Genomic DNA, 24,535 nt, shown 5'->3' with positions numbered 1-24,535 from the left:
AAATTCACGTTAGGCGCTGTCAGTATTTTTCACCCTGATCAGCCAGTAGTCTTCACACATGAGAAGACACACATGTGTTCAGTGAAAATACGGATGCAGGGCTTGTGTGATCATAACACAGCGTAAATCTCCAGAAACCTTTCAGCCATTCGTTTCCATCAGGCCTGGCGGAGTGTGTCTACACTCCAGTCATGAGCGTGAGCAATGGTTTGCCTTTCCCTGAAGCAAATGCCATTATAACTTCACAGCATGTTTTGAACAGACTTAACTCTATGGAGTGGTGGAATAGAGTTAGGGCAGTTTTGCACTCAAATGAAAATTCCAGGAAAATCATAAATAAAGACACTCTTATATAAAAATAAAAAAATAATAAAAAAAGACCAAGATTGTGAAACTTTTCCAATATGCATACTTTAATAAAAGTCATATGAGGTCAGCTTAATAATTTATCTAAGCTATTTGTTCTCTGCCTTTATAGGAAGAAATAAAAGTGTTTTCTGATCTTAACATAAAAGCACATAGATCTATAGAATTAAAACTGAAATTAACATATAGTGAATTTATTTCCAAGTCATTATCTAGACTAGGTATGCTGCTTGTCTTTCGATCAGATTATCAAAAGGTATTATTTTTTCTGCATTTTACTGAACAATCTTTATATTCCGTATCTCGCCCAGTGTTCTGAAAAATGCATGACATTTATGAAAGTATGTTACATATTTTATAACATAAAATAGATTGCATCATAAACAACTGTTTGTCCACACTATGCGTAATAATTTATAATAGCTTTATCTTAGTAAAGGTAGAGGACAATTACATTTCCTGTGCTTATAAAAATGTATATTTTATATCTTAGCAACTGTATTGATTACTTTTTGGAACGCTACTTTAAATTGTTCCCGTACTCTTTCAATGACGCTGCAATTGCTGTCAATGACAAGAGTGAAACGCATATATCCTCGAAAGACATTATCATCCCTGAAACGAAGGGCAGTTAAGCACACTACTCAATTCCCTTCGCGTCAACAAGGTTTTGCAGCGTCGAGGTCCACAGCATGTCTCTGCATCAGAGTAAACTCTAGGGAGATTCATATCCTTTCTTCTCAGAAGGCAGCGTCAGAATCAATCAGGGAGAAGGTGGCGCTGCACACTGGGAATGCAGATTGCCAGAGGGTACTCACATAAAACTACTCTTAGAAAACTTTGGGCTAGGGAAAGGATACACCCTGAGGATGTTTAAAAGTTATCAACTACTGAGTTGCATAATAATGCTGCAAGTATGGGGAAAACTAGAATTGATAATCTCAACACGACCATCTTTGGCCTTACTGCTGACACGTCTCTCCCGGCACATTGACCTGTGTGTTCTCCGACCTTCGACGCACCCGTACTAAAAACAACTGTGAAAATAATTTACTGGGGTGTTTTTAAATGACTATCATTTAAATTTGCCCCGTTCACAGTTTTACACCACTTTTTATTCAAAATGTCAAACTTGCCTACGAGGCTGCCGATAAAATGTTGCTAGTAAAATACTTTACTTTCATTTGTGCTTGAACGTTAAAGCTGACAAAGTATCTGCAGCTTTAGCTACATTGAAATAAAATACATAATAAATACAATATATTTTAATGATCATAAATTACAATAGAAAACTATTTACTTAAGGAAAATATCAAAAGAAAACATAAAGTAATTTAAAAAAGATAGTATTTAGTATGATTCCTTTTTGGAGCTTGACAGACACTACCAACTACTTAAAAATTTCTTGTTTTGTGTCACACTGAAAAACAACAGCAACATAATACAGGTTTGTAAAATCATGAAGGTGAGTAAATGACAGAATTTTCATCTTTGGGTGAACTGTCAATAGATCAAAAAGTGTTAAATTTACAGTTAATAAATATGCTCATCCAGCATACCTGCCATTTCATCTTCTCACTCAAGTGCACATTATTACTCTGACTGGACACTAGCAAACATGTCACACAAGAGAGATAGCGTAGCTGAATTATTCATAGACAACATACTTGCCCCTGTCTCCTATATAACATACGAGAGGAAAGAGAAAGATTGAGTGCATGGATAAGAGCCAGCTCCAGTACCTACATTCCTCTGCTCACGTTATCAGTGAACACTAGAGTGGTTTCCAGAAAATGGAGATTTTACTGGGGTAAAATATATATATTATTTATATATATATATATATATATATATATATATATATATATATATATATATATATATATATATATATATATATATATATATATTATATATATATATATATATATATATATATATCTCCACACAGGCACATACAGTATATACGTAAATACACACACTTACAAAACCCAGGCATGGCAACAAGACAGTTTAGCACAACTGATAAGACAAAAGAAATATGATGTGATGTTGGTTCAAGAAACTCATAGTGATATTAAAGGGTTAGTTCACCCAAAAATGAAAATTATGTCATTAATTACTCACCCTCATGTCGTTCTAAACACGCAAGACCTTCACTAGATATTTCACAATATTACTGTTTTTGATAAATATTACATTACAGTATCTTTGATTAAATTAATGCAGCTTTAGTGAGCTTAAGAGACTTCTTTCAAAAACATTTTTAAAGAATCTGAACCCCAACCTTTTGAACGATATGTAAATATAATGAAACATTTGTAATCTAATGTATAAGTATTTTTTTTGCTCCTAAAGGGGCTTTTTCTCAGCCTCTTTGTTGACCTATTTTGGAGCACAGAACTTTGGACCCTTTTATAATGTTTTACACACCCTGATTTACAAACAAGACTTCCTCAACACTAGAAACGCCTATGATGCAAATACAGGTGAATTAGTTCATTTAGTGTTAATATCTCTCTGTATAGATCTAATTAACCTTTGTTTGATACAGGAATCTTCACAGTATTCCGGGTTTTCTCAAAGGCCGTCGGAAATCTACAGAAAGCCGTTACCGCGGGCCTGTTTAAAAATGACCAGCATATGATTTCCACACATGGGCACCGACATGGTAGTTTTATCAGTTCTTCAAATGGAGTCTCACTGCTACTAGAAGAATGGGATAAAGTAATGGTAAATCTCTATCCTGGCCAATGGATTTTTGACAATGGAGAACACCACCACAGCACATTCAGTGGACATCTGCTTCTCCCCATGTGATCTTACAGACAGTTTATTCACCCAAAAAAGATTTTCATACCTGTACAATCCTTTCAATTTACTGAAAACAACCGAATATAAAAAGTGGTTGTCATTTTCATATAACAAAAACAAAGCAAATATTCTTCATATAATGGCTTAGTTTAAAGGTGCGGTGTGTAAATTTTAGCAGCATCTAGTGGTGAGGTTGCAAATTGCAACAAGCAGCTCAGTCCACCGCTCACCCCTCCCTTTCAAAGCACACAGAGAAGCTACGGTGGCCGACACAGGACAAAGATGTTGTTGTCTGATACAGCAGAGAGTAGCTAGTCAAGCAATGAGGTTTCTTCTTACTTCTAACAAAGAACGGTTTCTGATTTTTAATAAACCAGTCGACTACTACTACTACTACTTCTTTGTGCATATTGAACGTAGTGACGATGCAAGCTGCCTCTAAAAACACCAACGAAGAAGAAGAACAAAAACATAGTGACAAAACGCGTTCTGTAGAGTGTTTGTCCGTTTAGGGCAACTGTAGAATCATGCCGCTGCAAAATGGCGATTTAAACATGAAAGGGGACCCGCGGTGCATGTAGATAGAAATGCTCATTCTAAGGTAATAAAAACATAACGGTTCATTATGTAAGGTCTTTATACACCACTGAAAACATAGTTATGTGTATTATATTGCAATTATATTGCTAAATATTACACACTGTACCTTTAAGGCAATAGTATCATTAGTGCAAAACAAAGGGTTAGGGTGCAAGTAAATGAAAATGTACAGACTGCAACATTACAACTGATTAAAGATTACGAATGTACGGACTATGAGGAAATCAACCTCTCCAGGACAGGAAGTACAGATGACCCTGCATATCTCCGCAAACGAGTTCCTTGGGGTTATGAGGGTTCACCTCCAGCACCTTGACAGGGCCTCTACATACAAACATGCCGATCTGAAAATGAGAAAGGAAATGGAATATACACTGGCGGAAGAGTTGAGGTGATCGCAAATCCATCCCTTCTATATAGTGTGCTTGAAAGAAATAATAAAAATACCTGTTTCTTAGTGTGTCTGTCCCACAGTTTGACGGTTCTGTCGTAAGATGCTGAGATGATGAGGCTCTCGGTTAGCCGCAGTACACTCACTTTGTCTGTGTGTGCCTAGAGACCAGTCAACAGCCCCTCAATTTATCAGCAACCCATGACTTCATGACATATGACCATTATATCTACCATAGGGGTGCAACATTACACAGTACACGTCTTTTGGTTCAGTACACATGTACCGACGAATACAGAGTTGTAGCCCATTAACCACTTTTAACCACCATTAACCACCAATAATTGCAATAAGCTCTGTGTTTTGTTACTTTTGAAACAAAGAAACAAAGTCTCATCCCTCAAATTCTGTCCTTTTTATCACAAAATCCAAACAAATGCTGTTTTGTCACTCTTTGATGTGCCGTAACAGACCACCTTATAGGCACTTCATTTCAAGCGTCAGCATGGAGCGTGAGTAAACACAATCATCTCTTCCTCTTTAATGCTAGTTACAGAATAAACAAGAATAAACATCTGAAGGTGTGTTGAAAGATACAGTACAACTTACTGAAAGGTATCTAGTGTAATCGTTCGATCAGTGTTTCAACCGCGGAAAGACATCAGTGAAACAGCTTGTAAACAATATGTCACGTATTTACCTCAGAAATGCCATTAACACTAGAAGTCCCAGAGAGCAGCCATTTGGCTTTTCTACCTATAAAACCCGCAGGACAGCCGATGGGCTGGAAGGCTTTAGGCTAATATCCTTAATCAGCTGTGAACAGTTGCTTTTGTTATGTAAACAATGTGGGGCCATGCTGAGCCACTTCAAGGAAACTTGTGTTTCACTTTGCCATCTTAGGGAGAAATCAACACACATGTTTTTTTTCCTTTGTTGCTGAGATCTATTGATAAAAATAGTACAAAATAAAATAAAGAAATCAACCATTTGTACACATATTTACAAATAATATTAAAAAGCGAGTGAGTACATTTCAGCAATCACTCACAATTCTGGCACTGCCTGGCAATATATTATAAATACATTTTGTATATATTCATTATATATTAATATTATATTTGAAATACATCATAAGTCCATTTTTAAAAGTGTTTGAAAGATGGGTTCAAGTGTACTACAAGTGGTAACTAAATACATTTTTCTATACAGAGATAGTATATTAAAAGCACATTTTAGTTCAAATTCATGGTGTCTCAAAATAGCACAGTTGAGTATACTTAGATGTTCTTAAGATTATCTTAAGAAGTACTAAAGAAGAGCTTTTAGTATATTAAGTACAAAATAAGTGCACGGAAATAGAGCACTGGACATTATGGAAGTGTAAAAGTGTACTAAAATAAAGTGTATTTTACTGCACTTTTTTTCACCTGGGTAGACACTCCAACACTTTCCGTTTGCATTAAGATTATTTGTATTACCACACTGGCAGATATTGATCATTTTACTTAAGTAAAATGCACTTAATTTAGATCCCCCCAGGAAACAAGACTAAATATCATATATAATTTTCTCATATAGAAAATCCATCTTGATTTAAGATTTTTTTTTTTTTTTTTTTTTTACATTTACTTGAAATAGGATAAAAAACTACTTAGTATGAAAAGCATTTTTGCAGTGTGAATGAGTGAGTTAACTTTTTAAACATCACTTGCACTCCCTCATTTCAGGGTTAACATACTCAGAGTTTTCACTTAACCTCCTTTCTGAAACCGGCCCATGGTCAATCAAGTTCTCTGCTTTTAGCAGCCCTCCCTCCCCCACACATACAAACAAGCCACCAGCAACCATTCACACACACACCCAACCCCCAGATTGCTCAGGTAATGACCATATTTACACATGAATTGATGCTAATGATAGCCAAAAGACTAGCCAGTTAGCATCCACTTGGCTAAAGGAGGGTTACAAATCTCTGGGACTTCTAGTGTTAAGTGTCCACAGCTTGCTAGTTTGCTAGAGAAATGAACTCTTTCACTACATATATTCACTATATTAGCCTAAATATACATTATATTTTACTTAACCTGTCTTGACTATTTAATGTGTATGCTTAATGTATGTTTAATTAAAAATCTATCATGAACAGATTTAGAAGTCAATTAGAAGTGCATACAATTTTTATGTGCGTGTTGATTATTATATCTAAAAATAAATAGCAACGTAATTTAATAATTTGGGCTCTGTTGTTAATTGCAACCTTTAATATTTTAGTAGGCTTAATGAGCAAGAAAGTGCTCCCTGTATATAGTTTACATCATAAGCAGAGCTGGAAAAATTCTTTAATTATAATTGAATTTATTTACAGATAGAGACACAATTTGTTAAGTAAACTGTTTAGATTGTACCAAATTTGTACCGAACCGTGACTTCAATATCGTAATTTTTGTGTACCGTTACACCCCTAATCTACCAGGAAAGCTAAAGGATACTTGCCAGTTTTTTTTCAGTCCAGGTGGACAGATTAGGAGGCTGGTTGAACCATATGTTCCCGTTATAATCACCACACACAAAAAAGTCTGCAGAAAAAAAAAAAAAAAAGATTTGAAAACAACCAAAACAAGATTATAAAAATCAATGGGTCGTTGTTTAGTTTTTTCTTTATTAGTTAAAATACATTCTCTTAACAGAGTTTATTGTTGATCAACTACTATTTGTATGCCATTCATGGGTTTATGTTCCCCAAAATTTTCAACATTGAGCCACCCAGGCACTATCAAAACTATGAGAGCAGTCCGCTCAGATCTGTCAGTCTCTGTCTAGCTCAACCTATAGCAAGAGTTGGGGGCATGGCTACTGTAGCAGGCAGAGGCCGAGCACCATGGACGCTTCAATACAACATCATCATGCACCCGTTTGCAAAGACGAATGGACTAGTTTATAATGTTTACTTTGATGTGAACTGCCTCAAACAGTTATGAATATATTTAAAAGTAATTCATTCTCAAAATAAAAGTGCGAAATGGACTTGAACAGATAGCTCTCTTCCTGTTTTACTGACCTTCTGACAAATTGATTCATTTATACTATATATTAAAGTGTAAGAAGAAAAGGTGTACCGTTTTGCATTGCTGCAGCTGTGATCCAGGTCCTAATCGGCGCCGCCTTACGGCTTGAAATTCGTAGCTTTTCAATTTGTTCCTTTCTGGTTTTCTCCTGCTGCTGCTGTGGCTCCTCCTTCCCCTCTTGTTGTGGCTCCTCCTCTTGCAAATTCTCCCACATCTCCTCTGCCGTCAAATCCTCAGGCCTGACACCCACCACATCGTCACAAAAGGTTAAGACGTAAGGCTGATTTGGATTCACAGTCAACTGAAAGACAGACCGTTTCATATCATTTAGTTTTCAGACAGTTTTTACAATGTCAGTGTCACATGATAATGATAGATGATGAACTTACAAGGAAGCAAATGTACAGTGTACTCTTTTTCCGCCCCAACAGCCAAAAGCCCTTGATATCATTTGCCATCACGCCAATAGGACGTACCTTGTCCATCCAGCTACAACAAAACACACAAACTGTACATTCACTTTTTATTACCCAATGAAGTAATGTTAACATGTTAAATGTTAAAAAGATTTAACAGAAGAGTGCAGGACATCTTTTATATGGGTAAAAAATATGTGGAATACGAATATGAATACATTTGTTCGCTTAACGGGGTAGTAGAGAACACATGGATGACTTCTCCATTCAGACATGCTCCATACAGACTGCTACAGTAGATCAAAAAGCTCACGGGAGTCTCCACTTTGTATGAAGACATCTTATTGAGCCTGGAACAAAATAAATATTAATGTTTTGTTGAATGTAAACGGATTATAACAGTATTAAAAATGGATATTCATTCTGAGATTTAACAATATAAATTGTAATAAATAATATATTACATTTTAAAAACTACCTTTTAGTGATCTAATCCAAAATCACATACACAACATTATTATGAAATAAATATTATTGTGCCTGTAATCACGCTGCTGAATTCAAGAGCAAAATACATGTTCAAGACTGAAATGAAGATTAATTTATAATAAATATATATCATACAATGCAAAACATCTTCAGTGGTCTTATGTTGACAAATCGTTTGTCAAATGCTTAATTCTCCCCTCACCACCCCTTGTAAAATGGCACATTTCTCTAAAAAGGCAACAAGTTTGCAAAACTGAAATATGAAAGTGAAGAGGGTTAAAAGTCAGTACCCCACAATGCACTTCTTGGTGTCCCTCTCCAGTTTCCAGACAATTACAGAGCAGTCGCTGTAACCCACCGCTAGCTGATCATCTGGCATACCAGTGACTGCACATAAGCCACCATTACTGACCTTAGTGCAACACACACAGAGCCGTTCATTCAGACATTTCCAACTGAAAGAAGGTAAAGAGTCCTCACACTATATTTTTAATAACTGATTAACAAATAATAAACTCAGTTCCCAACCCATGATTACCTTCTTCCAGTAAACCACTGAATTATGATGCCATATCTCCAATCTGCCTGTGTCATAACCACACACCATGAGCTCATCAGTATCAAGGAAGCACACAGCTCGGACGCCGCCTTTCTGGCAAGGAGGAGCTTCTGCGGATGATTGTATGTAATTATTAATGCCAATCAAATATATATGTGGATGTGCAGTTGTAGTTTAATAAGAAATTGCAATGTTGTCATCAGTTTAGATTCTGCTTTTGTTCTCTAACAAAATGTTCTGAGGATTTGTGTGACAGTTTAGTTCAGTGAATTGGGAATGACCATTTTGCCATACCCATTGCCATGGTGACATTCCATGACCTGAGTGAACGATCCACAGAGACAGTGAGAAACTCCAGCAGTCCGGCCTCTTTGCACACTAAAGCCTGGATTTCTGCACTGTGACCATGCAGAGATTTATGATGATGTACCTATGAGAACATAATTTGTGAGAATAAATTAGCAATGCACTGATATTATAAATGTGGCCGATGCAAATAAGATGAGTTATTTTCATTTTATGGCCATTAACAACAAATGGCCAATATTAAAATTTTATACCATTTTATCAAAATAAAAATAAAACACTAAACTAAAACCAATTGTTTAAAATACAAGAAGTGAATTTAGACATCACAACATTATGAAAATGGCTGTTTATTTTGAGATTTGCTAAAGATTACATTTAGCGGGTATTCAAACTGTTAGCGTTTTTTTAAAGATTCAATTTGAGCATTTTTAATGGCTGCAAAGATCATCTAAATGTAAATATGGGGGAAATTATTTTATAATTAAATACCCAGTATCAACTGATCAACAATATGCATCTCTAGAATTAATCTCTGGGAATTATTTAAAATATCTGATTTGAATCTGATTCATTTTATTTAAATAAATTATAATTAAATTATTAATAAAAAGGTACAAACGTGAGAGTTGGTTACCTGCAGTGGATGCCAGAGTTTAACAGTTCCATCTTCTGATGCTGAAGCTATCAATAAGTCCTCTGGTTTTAAATCGTCTCCGAGATCTGTATGCAAAAAATGGATTTGCTAAGAAACATTTTTTTTAATGTAAGCAAGATACACTATTTAGAAATCAAGCTGCTGTCTGTGTGTATATTTGTGTATTAGTCATTGTACCTGGCTGAGAGACAACAGTGCAGTGATGGAGACGGGACTTGTGGGCTTGGATCCTGGTGACTTGTACACCTGATTCCCACTTCCAAACCATCAGCAGTCCATCTGTAGAGCCTGCCATAACAAGATCCTCCTACGGACATTAAAAAGTGCATAAATATCAACATGTTCCCATTTTTGTACGTCTTTGTGACATTTGGTCCACTTGCAACTGCCTTACCCAACAGCACAATGTGCTCAAAGATGAACTAGACAGGATCTCTCTGAGCAAACTTCCTGTCTGGATATCCCACATCCGCAGCTTACAGTCACTGGAGCAGCTAAGCTGAGGTGTGAGAGAGGTTTTGTGTTTGGTTACAGACACACAGAGTCAGATGTTACTGAAATGAACTAACTGCACTATACAAATGAATTTCTTACCACAGCAGACGATGTCCAGGCACATCCCGTAATCCAGTCTCCATGGCAATGGGAAAAAGACTGGGAAAGAACTGGAGGGGCGGTGTTTATGTTCCATACCATCAAAGCCTATTGGAAGAGATTATGATCAAAATTGAGTGAGAGAGATATTGTGTGTTTTCTTTCATTCTTTCCAGTGATAGATGTGGAGTGGACCAAATACCTGATCTTTCCCTCCTGACAGAAGCTCTTTCCCAGTAGGACTGAAGGCAAGGCATGTGACCCCTCCATTGTGACCTCTCAGAATACACATCACCTTAGGGACAATCCAGGGCTTAGAAGTCAATTCACTCTTCAACCACAGAGCAATAGTGAAGTCATCTGAAACAATTTTTTTTTTTTTTTTTTATAAAATAAAATGAAATAAAAATAAAATACAAATTAAACCAGCTGTGAACCAGTATGAAAATGGATATTCATTGAGATTACATTTTACAGTGTTACTAAATTATTAGTGCTTTTTGATGATGACAAAGATAATGCAAGTGCAAAAATAGGTTGAAGGAGTATGCAAATATTAAATATCCAATATGGACCAAAATCAATTGAATGTTTTGTGTACACTGACCAGATGCAGATGCCACACAAGTGGAGTTTTGAGCCAGGGCAAGAATAGCTCCCTTCTGCACGCCAAAATATCCTACTGACACAAGGCTTTCCGGATTTTCGCCTTGCTTTTCCCAGACTCGGAGACGGTAGTCCATGCCCCCAGACAGCAGCAGCTCTGTCCCTCCTCCCTCCATCCACACGAGGCAAAGCATGGACACCTGCAGCTCCTCACTGGCCCAGACCTTCTCTCCTACAGCATAAGGCATTTTGGGATGGGTTCTGGTTACTCACAGTACTCTCCATCATTATTATAGGGGCAGTAAGCGATTTCTGAGAAACGCTTTTGATATTTGAGATCACCAAAACAAACACGCCCCTCCCCTATCTTGATAGCTCCACCCACAAATTCACAAATACACTATGCAACACAGGACCCCCCCCCATGAGTGGACACGCCCCTTGCTGCTGATTGGCTACAAGTGTTTTGGTGCTCAGTACAATTCACTTTCAACAGTGTTTCTCAGAAATCACTTACTGCACCTTTAACTTTATTCCATTCATGTTTTTCTCAAGATTGAGAAGCAGTTATAAATGTGAGCTCAGTATTTCTGGATGAGCACATTTGTAAATGCTGGATGCAAATATTTATTTACCTGACTTCAAATTGAACATTTTGATGCCATCTCCATGGTAACCCACAGTGGCATACCCACTGGCCACAACCACACACAGAGCATTAGCTTCATCTTCATTTCCACATCTGGTACGCTTTACTTGCTGCTGCAATACTGGTACCTGCAAATAATAATTCATTAATATCATGTCTGGTTTAGCATATATAAATCAGAGCTGCTTCGGCTGTGCATGAGAATCAATATGTGACAGTCTTTGCAGTGTAAAGAGTGCTATAGTTGGTTTACTAGATGTGAGATACATTATTGAGATACATATACAGTGGGTACGGAAAGTATTCAGACCCCCTTAAATTTTTCACACTTTGTTATATTGCAGCCATTTGCTAAAATCCTTTAAGGTTTTTTTTTCCTCATTAATGTACACACAGCACCCCATATTGACAGGAAAACATAGAATTGTTGACATTTTTGCAGATTTATTTAAAAAAGAAAAACTGAAATATCACATGGTCCTAAGTATTCAGACCCTTTGCTGTGACACTCATATATTTAACTCAGGTGCTGTCCATTTCTTCTGATCGTCCTTGAGGTGGTTCTACACCTTCATTTGAGTCCAGCTGTGTTTGATTATACTGATTGGACTTGATTAGGAAAGCCACACACCTGTCTATATAAGACCTTACAGCTCACAGTGCATGTCAGAGCAAATGAGAATCATGAGGTCAAAGGAACTGCCTGAAGAGCTCAGAGACAGAATTGTGGCAAGGCACAGATCTGGCCAAGGTTACAAAAAAATTTAAGGGGGTCTGAATACTTTCCATACCCACTGTAATAAGAAGAACATAGAATATAATCCAATTTCATGATTAATTTGATCACATTTATCGCTATTTGCTAAAAAAAAAGGCCCCTAAATTAAAAATTAATTAAATATTAAATTCACACTAAACTAAAAAGTTAAATTAACTATCATTTAAACATATTCAGGTATACAAGTTTACAAAAACCAGCAGATAGCACACCTTCGGGCAGGTTTGGGGTTTGTATATCAAGCAGTTCAGGCTGAATAAATTGTTATATTTAATACATATTATAGTATTTATACTGCTTATAAACTACTTATTATAAATAGCAATTCTAATTTAAGAACATGAAAGTACCTTTTCCTCTCCCAGTACAGCAACGGATCGCCCTAGACCACCAGACCACACATTAACCTAGAAAAAATAAATAAATAAATAAAATACTGAGTATTTCAGGATGCCTGTTAGAGTGCAAAAAAAATCTAACAAATGAAAATTAAGATTGTAAGATCATATTCCTCACCACTCTGTCATGTCCAGCGCTCAGCAAAAGGTTTCCTCCCTGCAGAAAGTTTAGTGACTGCGTGGAGCCGCGGTGAGCATGATAACTGCCCACACAAGCAGCTGCTGCCACTGACCAGAGCCGCACTTCTCCTGACAGACAGCCCGAGCACAATATGGAGGAGCAGGGAGAGAAAGACAGACTCCGCACTGAACTCTGATGACCTAACAGAGTCTGTAAAAGTTAAAGGGGGAAATTAAGTTTTAGTGTAGCAGGCATGGTAACACATCTTTGGAGTCATTTCTCACCATAACATTTTTCTGTTCAAGCCAGTTCCACAAGCGAACAGCTCCATCCCAGCAGCCCACTGCTAAGAGTTGGCCCTCAAGGTCAAAGTTCACACAGTTCAGAGGGGAGGGATTAATGAGAGAGGCCACCTCTGAGCTCTTCTGCACTGACCACACCTGAGCATGGCCACATAAATGATGAATATTTCAGAACAGTACAACACCACACTTAGTTCAGATTTAAGATCATTTCTTTCTTGGTTTTACCTTCAAGTTTAAGTCTAATGAGACGGTAGCAAAGAGTTTTTTGTCTGGACTGACATCACATCCTGTGATCTTGTTGGAGTGGGCATTCATGTGGGCAGTTCTTAGTGACAGAAAATTTTGCACAGGTTTCTAACTTTGGTTCATTGTTTTTTTTTTAAACTGTACATATGAGCTGAAAAAACATAAAATACCTGCAACCACTCGCAACATCCCACACCTCCACCTGCCCATCAAACGAGGTTGTTGCCAGAAGCTCCTCCCCAAGGAAGATACATCCAGAGATGCCATCGGCACTGCTCATTAATGACTTCACTTCCTGTTTGAAAAAAGTAATGGAAAAACATTAAATTGTGATGTCCACTGAATTATCCTAAAAATGCCAAAAATCATAGTAGATGTATGTTTGTTTACATTTAGAACTGTTACCTGTCCAGTCTCTGTATGCAGAAAGTGAAGTGTTCCCTCATCGGTTCCCAATGCTACAAGTTTTCCATCAGGACTCAACACCACACAACTTGGCTCAGAGCGGAAGGTGGAAATCAGCTCACTGAGCAGAAAAAAACAATATTAAAATGCATAGAAAATATCTAGATAAACAGCCTTTGCACACAATGGTGTCCAGGAAGTCTGAAACCACATCATTAAATTTTAGGATTTAAAAAAAAAAAAAAAAATTAAAAGATGTATAAGTGTATGGTTTCTGCACATTTTATGAAGGTAAATTTAAGACTTTTTAAAAGACCTTTTTAAGTAGAGAAAAGTACCTTTTACTTTTCTTCAAGTAAAGAAAATTGAAGGGAACAAAATATGTATATGTTCTTTAAATGTAAATTTCTAAGAAGCACAATGAGTTGTATTAGCAGCACTTTAGAGTTTAAAAAATAAACTCCAACAGATATGCATACATTTTAAGGCCTTAATTTGTGTAAAGGCAAATTAAGACTTTAAGACCTTTTAAGACATGCAGAAACCCAACTGTGTTTTTATAGGTCAGCCAGCATTAATCTGGACTTAGAACTGAATGGTTAAACTCAGAATATGAGAATAATATACTATTAATCATACACAATATTAGTACCTGACTTCTTTTTTTGCTGCATCTGTGAAGTTTAGCCATTTTACAGCATGCACCCCTCCATTTCTTGTCATGCTTTCAGCCCACAAATGTGCAGAGCTGTCACATGGTTCATTAAGAGCTGTTTGTACAAAGAGAGCAGGCCAATGGGAGAGGAGGAAGCTGTGTCGCTTCAGAAAAATGAGACAGTCTTCAAAATTCCTCAGGTTACCTGGAAAAACACACATGAATTTGGTATAGGTTTACTGCAAAAACTATAATTTGAAGTTTCAGTACACATCTATTCTGAGTCCTTAATAATATCAGTCTAGTTGGGTTTTCATATTCATACCAATAGCATAATATAGTAGTAAAATACCTGTGAATTTTTTGGTTCCATATTTTTTGGCTAAATGGATAAAATGAAAAACAATCAATATGAGAACCTGTGAACTAAGCAGGAAAAAAGAAAAATGTAATAATACAAAACATCAGGCTTTACTGAACAAAATGTAGGTCTCCAGAAGTTGGTGAAGAAGTCCATGCCTCACATTTGCATACAGGAAGTAGTAACTCGATAAAAGAAAACACAAAGGCTCCCACTGATTACTGCCCATCTGATCGGAGAGAGAGAATAGACATATCTTATGAGTTTAGTAACCTCACATTAGACACTGAAGCTGAAAGATCAAACAAGAGAGTAGGGGGACACTGACCAGGTGAACAGGGAGATGAGACAGAATATCAGCGTCAGAGTGAAGAAATGTGTCCTTCCCCTGAGGATTTGACCGCACCCAAAGGTGAGCTGGGAAAAAAGTTATATAGAAACAAATATATAATATAGCTGCGAGCAGCAATTATAGGGGTTCAAGAGCTTTAAGGCCTTTAAGCAAATTAATAAAGGTAAAATGTTTTAATTAGCAAGCCTGTAACCATCTTGATCATAGATGGAAAAGACCATTTACAGCCAATACAGGTAATTTAGCACAGGAAATATATGGTTTATAAAGCTTTTTAACAGTTACCGAGGCTGAGTCAAAAACCTAGGACAATGTTGGTTTTTGAAATAATCTCCATTATTTAACGAACAATTCAAAGGACAGCGGCAGTCATAGAGGTAAAGTTGCTCAGAACGAGGAGTTCTACCATGTGGTATGAATGTCGTGGCCCTGTGTGAAAAATCGTGCCATACACAATCCTTTACACGTGTAAAAACCGTGAAGACGCCCCCCCGGTGGCCAATTTCTTTAGAATTTCTCACAGGCCTCTAGGGCAGGGGTGGGCAAACTCGGTCCTGGAGGGCCACTGCCTGCAGAGTTTAGCTCCAACCCTAATCAAACACACCTGAACCAGCTAATCAATGTCTTCAGGATTACTAGAAAACTCCAGGCAGGTTTATCAGGGTTGGAGCTAAACTATGCAGGGAAGTGGCCCTCCAGGACTGAGTTTGCCCACCCCTGTTCTAGTCAAACAGGCCCAGCGAGTTTCATTCCGATCGACCTCCGTTGGCGGACATGTTTTTGAGATACATCAATATCCTCAGAGACAATCATGGCGCCTGGGACAAAGACGCTGTACGCCAATTTTCAAGTCAATCAGATAAAGGATGATGTAGTTATAGCCATTTTCCTGTCTTTTTCCTGTTATAGCACCACCAAGTGGCCAGTCACCACATGCTTTTTCATGCAACCACAGAATGAGTTCTTACATAGGTGTGCTGAGTTTGGTGAAAATATCTCATTCCGTTTCATTCCGTATTTTGGGGCCCTTAGGGACCATGAATCGAAATTTCAACTTTTTTTTTTTTTAATTATTGACAATAAGATTCTGCTGCACTCATTAGGTTCCAATCGGGCCAAAAATCTAGGACTAGTTCACAAAAGTAGGTTTCTCAAAAAATACCCGAAAATTTTGCGATCAAATCCGAGGCATGCATTTTGTCCATCTTTGAGCCTATGCCTAACGGTTTAGGAGTTCTGAGTGATTTCATACTTTTCACCGCTGTAGTGCCCCTATCAGGTTGGTTGGGTGAGCCTTGGTGCCATTGTAGATAGTGTAAGTACTACCAGCCCTCAAAGTTTCAAGTCTCTATGACTTGTGGTTTGGTCTGCCCAATCACATTTAGGAGAGAATGCTAATCCTTGGATAATTTAACGACAGGATTTTAGCACTAAGCGCTCGAAGCTGGGTCGGTATGTTTTTGAAAGAAGTCTCATATGCTCACCAAGTATGCACTTATCAAAAATACAGTAAAACAATAATACTGTGGAATATTACAATTTAAAAGAACTGTTTTCTAATTTAATATATTCTGAAATAGCTGCTTTTCCACTGTCGGGCCAAACCGTTCTCATTGTTTAACCGTTCCATTCCATGCTGATCCAGCCCAGCTGGCACGGATATGGTTTCGTTTTCCACTGTGGGTCTGATAATGCCACTCTTTGTAATGTAACACCAGGGGTGTAACGGTACACGTATTTGTACCGAACCGTTTCGGTACAGGGCTTTCGGTACGGTGCACGTGTGTACCGAAGCATTACATTGCAACCAATATTCACCACTAATAACCGCAATAAGCTCTGCGTTTTGTTACTTTCGATAAGAAACAAAGTGTCATCCTTCATGAAGTTTAAACAGAAAATGCCATTTTGAAGTGCTTTGATGTGGGGTGACAGATCACTGTACAGGCAGTTCAACCGGCAGCGCGAGCGCGGAGCGCAAGTGAATGTGTTCATCTCTTCCTCCTTAATACTAGTTACAGAATAAACATGAAAGAACATCTGAAGGTATGTTGCAAGATTCTGTACAACTTACTGAAACGGTCATATCTCATGTAATCGCTCATTCAGTGTTTCAACGGTGGAAAGACATCAATGAAAGCGTCCGTATTCAACAATATGTCATGATGCATTTACCTCAGAAAAGCCATTCAGTGTTCACAGCTTGTTAGTTCGCTAGAAAAATGAACTCTTTCGCTTAATATATGCACTGTATTAGCCAATATATTCATTATTTTACTTAATCTTTTAGTGATATCCTGATTAGGCTATTTAATGTATGTTTAAATAAATCTGATGTTAAAATAACAGCCACTGTGTAGAAATGATTATATTTCAACAACGAATTGGAGTAAAAACATTTAGAAGTTAATGCAAAAACTGCCTTAGGTGCAGCTTACAGGTTTGCATACAATTTGTTATTTGAGTGTTGATTATTTTATCTAAAAATAAAAAGCAATTGAATTTAGGCTAATAGTTTGGGCTTCTTTCAAGTTAGGGCTCCCTATAGTTTATAGCATTAGCAGAGATCATTTTTTTTATCCTTAAGAAACTTTTAGTTTTAATTTAATTTAATATATTTAAAGACAAAAACACAATTTGTTCAGTAAACCTCTGTTTAATAATATAAAAAAGCAATTTTATATTTAGTTTTCTCTCCACCTGCTGTACCGAAAACTGTACCGAACCGTGACTTCAAAACCGAGGTACGTACCGAACCGTGAGTTTTGTGTACCGTTACACCCCTATGTAACACAAACATGTCAGTCCTTGCCTTGGTAATGCAAGAGTTTACAGATGATATAAGATGTAAATAGCAACCACGTCATGGAGGACATAGATATGTTTACGTGGATGCCACATTTGACCACTCCAGACACGCATCCGCCATCTTGGAATGGTCAACACTTCAGATGCTGTTGTCACTCACAGTAAAAATCAATGAGCTTTCCAAGATGCCTCTGTTTGTAAAAATCAAGATTTAAATTCACAAAGAAATTAGATAACCTTTCACGAGTGTGAATGTGTTGGTTTGTGTATTTTTATTAAATCAATATTACAGATTTTTGAACTATGGTAATGTTTTAATGTCATGTTAGCTAATGCCTTCGTCTTGTATCCTATGAAAATCATCTGCTGAAGTGTATTGCAGATATAGATATTCATACTTGCGTATAAATACGGTTGCACACACTGAGTCAACTTGCTCTCAGTGTTCATGGACCAAGTCTTTACTATCACTTTTGATCAATTTAATACATCCTTACTGCATAAAATTATTAATTGACTTTCTAAGTATTAATAAATAAAAAAAAATCTTAGTGTATAAAACACATAAAATGCATCAAAATTTGCATGCATCTTGTTTTACCAGCAATTATCAGATGACTTCTGGTTCTACTCTCCTCAGTAGACAGGTACAGATGTTCAAAGGCTGACCTCACCTCCGGATGAGTCAAAGTCAGGAGGTCATCTGACCCCTGACCGCGAGACTGTCCAATTAGACTGGCGGTCAAATAAGAATAAATAATTAATTGTCAAAAATAGAAGTTATTTCTTAGGTCCATATATTTCACTGTGCTGTACCTGTGCAAAGTTCGTGCCAGCTGAGAGAATATTGCCATAGGAACACGGCTCTGTGGATGCCTCGTGATATGGAGAATCTCCTGCCATGACAACAGCCCACCTCTGGAGTTTAAATCATTGCACATGTTTAATATAGTGTAAAGATCACTCTCGCGCAGCCCTGTCGAAGAAACAGATTAGAGATGAGAAATACTTATTTTAAATATTTATAATGTTAACTCATTCAGTTATTTAAATTGTTAAATAAAAAAGAAACATCATACAATTGAGCTTCTAACAATGTTACATTAAAAACTCTATGGCTTGGTTTCACAGACAGGACCTAGATTAAGCCAGGATTAGGCCTTAGTTCAATTAGGACATTTAAGTAGCTTTTATGAACATACCTTAGGGAAAAAAAAACAAAAAACATTACTGGTGTGAATCTTGAGATGGCACTGACATATTATAAGATATGTCAGTGCAAGTTGCTTTCACTTAAAACAGCTCAAACATGCATTTTAGTCTGAGACTAAAGGATTATATTAAAAAGTCATCTGATTTATCAAACTAAGTTAGAATTAAATACAAGGTCTTGTACCGGTGGAGCTGACAGCAAGAGTAGCTAATGCCCATCCCAGTCCTGCTCTGCAATATTCAGTCTCCAGCCTCCGCAAACTGTGCTGCACCAGCTCACCAAGGGACTGAGGAAGAGACTGGAGGCTGTCCTTCATCTAAATGACAAATTTCATCATCAGCATCATGTTCAACTTTACATTTCTTAAAGGGATAGTTCACCCAAAACTGAAATTTATCCCATGATTTACTCACCCCATTTCAGACAAACACAGTCGGAGTTATATTAAAAAAATATCCTGGATTTTCCAAGCTTTATTATGGCAGTGAATGGGGTTTGAGATTTTGAAGCCCAATCATAAAAATAATCCATATGGCTCCAGGGGGTTAATAAAAGACCTTCTGAAGTGAAGCGATTGGTTTTTGTAAGAAAAACATCCTTATTTAAAACTTTATTTTAAAGTTTATTTATATATCTTAATTATAACCAGCTTCCAGCAAATATCCGTAAGCAAGTCGACTTACGGGGGAAATGTAACCTCTGACCCAACATATGACTTATTGACAAATGTGGAAGCGCAGAGGATAGAGCAAAACAAAACTCTGGTCATGAATTAGAAGTCTAAAACAAGAAATTTTAAATAGAGATGTCGGAGGATTTCGATATAGGAGTAGAGTCGCCCAGCCCTGTTTGTTTTATCCGCGAGAGGTACTCTCACCCAAGCTTAATCTACTCCTACATCACGAGTCTTATGTTGGGTCAGAAGCCACTCTCCCGCTGTACAGTATGTCAACTTGTTTACGGATGTTTGCTGGAAGCTGGTTATTATAGTTTATAAAGCTTTAAATAGGGATATTTTTCTTAAAAAAACAACCATCACTTCACTTCAGAAGGCCTTTATTAACCCCCTGGAGCCATATGGGTTACTTTTATGATGGATGGACACTTTTGGGCTTCAAAATCTCGAGCCCCATTCACTACCATTATAAAGCTTGGAAGAGCCAGGATATTTTTTTTAATATAAATCCAATTGTGTTAATCTAAAAGAAGATACAGAATACACCTCATTATGTACACCTCGGATGTCTTGAGGTTGAGTAAATCATGGGATAATTTTCATTTTTTGGTGGACTATCTCTTTAAAGGTAAATACAATTTTGTAGATCACTATAAAAGAAATGATTTAACAATTATTTACCTTCTCAAATGAGGCATAATTCCTGAGCTCCTCACAGGCCAAATGGAGGTAGAGTGGACTCCCAGAGCCTTTCTTCATCAGCAGTGTCTGAAGCTACAGGGGAACACAGCAATTAATTCACTAGCTATGCAAAAATAGGTCTCAATTTTCCCTTATAGTACTCCAACAGCAAGAAAGCAAAGTTCACCTGGTTATTGAAAGCAGAATCGCTCAGTTTCTTTCCAAAGCCAACCAGTTGCTTCTGCACAATCTCCTTCTTCTCAGGTAAAGATAATTGCCCCAGTGGAAATGACACGACACCTTTCCTTTTGCAAATAGTGTTCTGTAGGGATGATTCTGAAGTAACACTCAGGACCAAACAGACACCCTGAAAGGACAGTGACCACAGTAACTGGTAAATGAGATCATTTTTAACTACATTTATTTGAAGTGTTAGTTGACCCAAAAATGAAAATTCTGTCATCATTTCCACGTTGTTCCAAACCCGTAAGACTTTCCTTTATCTTTGAAACACAAATGAAGGTATTTTTAATGAAATCTGCCTCCACTGAATGTCTATTCAGTCTATTTGAAAGTTTATTGACATATAAACATTAGACAGGTTTCCATTACAGATTTGCACAAAACTTTTGCAATATCTTCTAAATGCTGATAAAAAAACATTGTAAAATGACAGCATTTCCATTAACTGATGTTATGTAACTAAAATTGTTTTGCGATATATGAGAGTTTTTTGCGAAAATGATGTTTCCATTCAACTTGCAATTTCAATTTGCGCAATTTGAAGGGTAATGAACTGCGGCTATTGACTGCACATCAAAGCAAGCATGATTGAACTTCCATATACCATATTTGAGTGCTCTATGTATATTCGCTGATCAATGTTTATATGTCAATAAAAGCCTAAATTAAATGTGTTCATCATATAAAGCAATCCTGTTTCTTTTGAAGACTTGGCTTAAACTGCTCATATGGATTTCTTCTTTAATGATCACTTTATGAATGTTTTAAAGCATCAGAGTTTTGGGTGAATAGACTTTCGGTGGAGAGAGAGAAATTTCTCAGATTTCATTAAAAATATCTTCACTTGTGTTTTGAAGATGAACAAAAGCCTTATAGGTTTGGAACGACATTTTTAGGTGAACTACCCCTTTAAGTTTAAAGGTTTCTCTCTCACACCTTAGGGATGTGCTGTGGTATCCATTCTGACACCCTCCGACCTCGAGCGTCATGGATACGGTCCGCCCCATCAACAAGCAAGGCCAGTGGCTTCTCTTTGTTCAGGTCCTTCAAGTTCAAGTGGAACTCAGACAACAAGTCTCTGTAATGCAACAAGAGAATAATTCTGAAATATGTTTGCATATGACAACGCATGTTACATCAGATTCTTCCTTACTTATAAGATGAGTTTGGAGGCAATTCCACATCATCTTTTCTTTTCCTCAGCCACTGAACAAGACAGCGAAGCAGCTGCTCAACACTGCAAGCTGACTGGCTAGCATCTGTGGAGTAGGATATGACATCACAAAGAGGGGCTTTCTTGTTTTTGACAGAGGTTTTGAGTGCCTGGGCCAGGGCAGACTTAATAAAACAAAAGATACAGAGAGTTGTTTAGATGAACTACAGTGTACTGCTAGTAATTCATTATACACTGGGCATGAATACATGAAGACATAGATGGCCATCTGTACAAATGTACAGTTACCATGAAAACAGTTTTGCCCTCTCCAGGCTTTCCCTCAACCATCAGAATTCCTTTTTTTTGTTGACATTCTTGAACTTTTTCTGTTGCCATAGAAATAAGCTTTGCCCTGCCATGAAACTGCCGCTGTTGGGAATCCTGATGGACTTCCTGTTCTTTAATCTCTGAGGTCAAATCTTCATCTGTTTCCTACAAAAAACAAAAAACAAAATCCTGAAAATCCCTTCACTAATTAATAAATGTGAAAAAAAAGCATTTGGATGTATGGGGGCCCATATGCAGTGCCAGTCCTCCCTATACGCAAAGTACGCAAGAAAAAAAAAAAAAAAAGAAAGTTTATTGACCTGCGAAAAAGACACTGTTCCCCAGGTGGCTTTCTGTGCTCGGAATCCGAGCAAAACACAGACAAGTAAAGGCTACTTTGGGCTTGGGGTGTGCGCTTAAATGGACAAATACACACAAAAATATATGTCAAAATACCTGTTTTGGCGAGTTCTCACTTAAATGCAGTCGGTTGTGTCTTAAGTGAACATAAACAGTTGGGAAGATAATCAAATGCTTGTCAGTATATTAGATCTGTGCATTAGGTCATAAAGTGACAGCAGCCTAATAAACCTGCTGCCGTCATTCAATGTCAATCCAAAAAAAAAAAGAAAGAAAGAAAGAAAGAAAGAAAGAAAGAAAGAAAGAAAGAAAGAAAGAAAGAAAGAAAGAAAGAAAGAAAGAAAGAAAGAAAGAAAGAAAGAAAGAAAGAAAGAAAGAAAGAAAGAAAGAAAGAAAGAAAGAATCATTCACTGAATAACTTTATTAACTTTATTAAGAATCAATGTATATTTAATTCATATGGTGAAAATTATGCAGCTTTTTTTATACATATGATTTTAATTAACTATTATTATTAGTAGGCTAAATTATGTCATTTTGCATCTTTTTTCAAATGTATTTGTCCTATTGTTTGTAGTTTTAATTTTTATGGTATAACTGACTGTTTCAACTCACTGTTGTGAACTGCTATGAAAGAATAGATTAAGGGGTTTGGGGTTTTTATGACTGACAGAGGCCCCATCACAAAGGTTTGCTTAAGGCCCCCAGAAGTCTAGGACCAGCACTGCTCATATGTCAAGAAAAAAATTAATCAAATAAATTATGAAATGTGTAAACGAAGTTAAAATATAGAGATAGAATGAACAATTTGATAATCCAAAAATAATCTAATAAAACACTGATAAATAATCAGAAAATATAATCTACCAAATTGATATTATAGAAATAAAGACATGTGACTATGAAGTGACTGGTAATTGCATATTTAACAAATTTTGGCAATTCTATTCATTAACAAATAATGTAGATAATCCCAATAAGTAGATTGCAGAATACCCTAATCCCAATATTTAAGTAGAATATATTAACTTTAGGTAAGTACCGAATTTGAATTTAAGTCTAATCTAAGATTTTTTTTTTTTTAATGATCAAATTGCAGACTCAAATCTATTTATCCAGATCATCCTTATTCAATGTTTAACAACTTTATCTTTCAATTGATGTATCATTTCTGTGAGTGACCCCCATAAAGGTGCAGCATATGAAAACAGTTCTTTTCATATCTTTTAATCAGACTCTGACCTCCACAAACAGCTTCTGTATGGCTTTCCAGATATCCTCCAGCACTGCCCTCCCAAAGTCCTCCAGCCCTTTCACATAGGGCTTTCCATCCACCACTCCACCCCATTCACAGGGATAACTAAGAGAATATGAAGCAGGGCACAAAGGATAAATACAATGCCATTCCTCACTTGTGCATGGCAAAACAAATGAACAGAACTCACTTTTCTGTCACTTTAAACTCGTTGTTCTGGATCCATGTTTTCAGGCTGTTCATTTTAGCTTCAGCTTCTTTGGATTCTGCCACAAAGTCTGTCCTCCATGCCACTGGCACTGAACTAAACATACAGACACACAAAATGTAGGTGATGTGACATACTGTATCATCAGCTTGTGTTGTCCACTATTTAATTTCATTAGGGTCTACATCAAAACTGACTGACAACAGTCAGCTGTCTGCCAACTATAGAATTTGATCAGCTGACAAATGATAAATTAATGCATACCTGGTGAGGTTGGGCGATCTGAAGTAGAAGAACATGCGACTTTGGGCAGAGTCTGGATACAGCGCTTGAAACTGTCGAATCTCCATTTCAGTTATGGATAACCCATCAGAAGCAGAGTTCAACTGGCAGAGTGAAGCAAGAAAGCAATTGACCCTTCGCTAAGCCACGCCCGAAAACCGCCACAGGCCAATCGTTGTTTAGCAACCG

The 24,535-nt window shown here is 37.0% G+C and overlaps 1 protein-coding gene across 5 annotated transcripts in view; it reads right to left on the bottom strand.

The window, feature by feature from the left end:
* Nucleotides 1-2,313: 2,313 nt before the first annotated feature.
* LOC137035925 (telomerase protein component 1-like) overlaps nt 2,314-24,535 on the bottom strand; it is a 39,330-nt gene continuing 17,108 nt past the window's right edge. For 3 of the 5 annotated variants that reach the window (XM_067409742.1, XM_067409745.1, XM_067409743.1), the window contains 37 exons: nt 24,329-24,450; nt 24,047-24,160; nt 23,844-23,961; nt 22,221-22,406; nt 21,912-22,096; nt 21,695-21,836; nt 20,703-20,882; nt 20,516-20,608; nt 19,342-19,474; nt 18,762-18,921; nt 18,547-18,680; nt 15,114-15,202; nt 14,900-15,014; nt 14,777-14,806; nt 14,422-14,629; nt 13,755-13,890; nt 13,535-13,659; nt 13,344-13,443; nt 13,098-13,253; nt 12,811-13,023; nt 12,645-12,701; nt 11,503-11,644; nt 10,869-11,099; nt 10,464-10,621; nt 10,262-10,369; nt 10,062-10,166; nt 9,845-9,974; nt 9,647-9,732; nt 8,998-9,133; nt 8,683-8,813; nt 8,435-8,556; nt 7,874-8,005; nt 7,629-7,728; nt 7,291-7,540; nt 6,668-6,750; nt 4,228-4,332; nt 2,314-4,124 (listed from right to left, as the gene is read on the bottom strand). In XM_067409742.1, the coding sequence (XP_067265843.1) occupies nt 4,005-4,124; nt 4,228-4,332; nt 6,668-6,750; nt 7,291-7,540; nt 7,629-7,728; nt 7,874-8,005; nt 8,435-8,556; nt 8,683-8,813; nt 8,998-9,133; nt 9,647-9,732; nt 9,845-9,974; nt 10,062-10,166; nt 10,262-10,369; nt 10,464-10,621; nt 10,869-11,099; nt 11,503-11,644; nt 12,645-12,701; nt 12,811-13,023; nt 13,098-13,253; nt 13,344-13,443; nt 13,535-13,659; nt 13,755-13,890; nt 14,422-14,629; nt 14,777-14,806; nt 14,900-15,014; nt 15,114-15,202; nt 18,547-18,680; nt 18,762-18,921; nt 19,342-19,474; nt 20,516-20,608; nt 20,703-20,882; nt 21,695-21,836; nt 21,912-22,096; nt 22,221-22,406; nt 23,844-23,961; nt 24,047-24,160; nt 24,329-24,450 (4,935 nt within the window). In that variant the 3' untranslated portion in view covers nt 2,314-4,004. Of the gene's footprint in view, nt 4,125-4,227; nt 4,333-6,667; nt 6,751-7,290; nt 7,541-7,628; nt 7,729-7,873; nt 8,006-8,434; nt 8,557-8,682; nt 8,814-8,997; nt 9,134-9,646; nt 9,733-9,844; nt 9,975-10,061; nt 10,167-10,261; nt 10,370-10,463; nt 10,622-10,868; nt 11,100-11,502; nt 11,645-12,644; nt 12,702-12,810; nt 13,024-13,097; nt 13,254-13,343; nt 13,444-13,534; nt 13,660-13,754; nt 13,891-14,421; nt 14,630-14,776; nt 14,807-14,899; nt 15,015-15,113; nt 15,203-18,546; nt 18,681-18,761; nt 18,922-19,341; nt 19,475-20,515; nt 20,609-20,702; nt 20,883-21,694; nt 21,837-21,911; nt 22,097-22,220; nt 22,407-23,843; nt 23,962-24,046; nt 24,161-24,328; nt 24,451-24,535 lie in introns of those variants that run through there. The other 2 variants (XM_067409744.1, XR_010897128.1) reach the window with 2 other exon arrangements.

This window comes from Chanodichthys erythropterus, chromosome 14, assembly GCF_024489055.1.
Source record: "Chanodichthys erythropterus isolate Z2021 chromosome 14, ASM2448905v1, whole genome shotgun sequence".
Taxonomy (NCBI): Eukaryota; Metazoa; Chordata; class Actinopteri; order Cypriniformes; family Xenocyprididae; genus Chanodichthys; species Chanodichthys erythropterus.
This window is presented reverse-complemented; position numbering and strand designations above follow the sequence as displayed.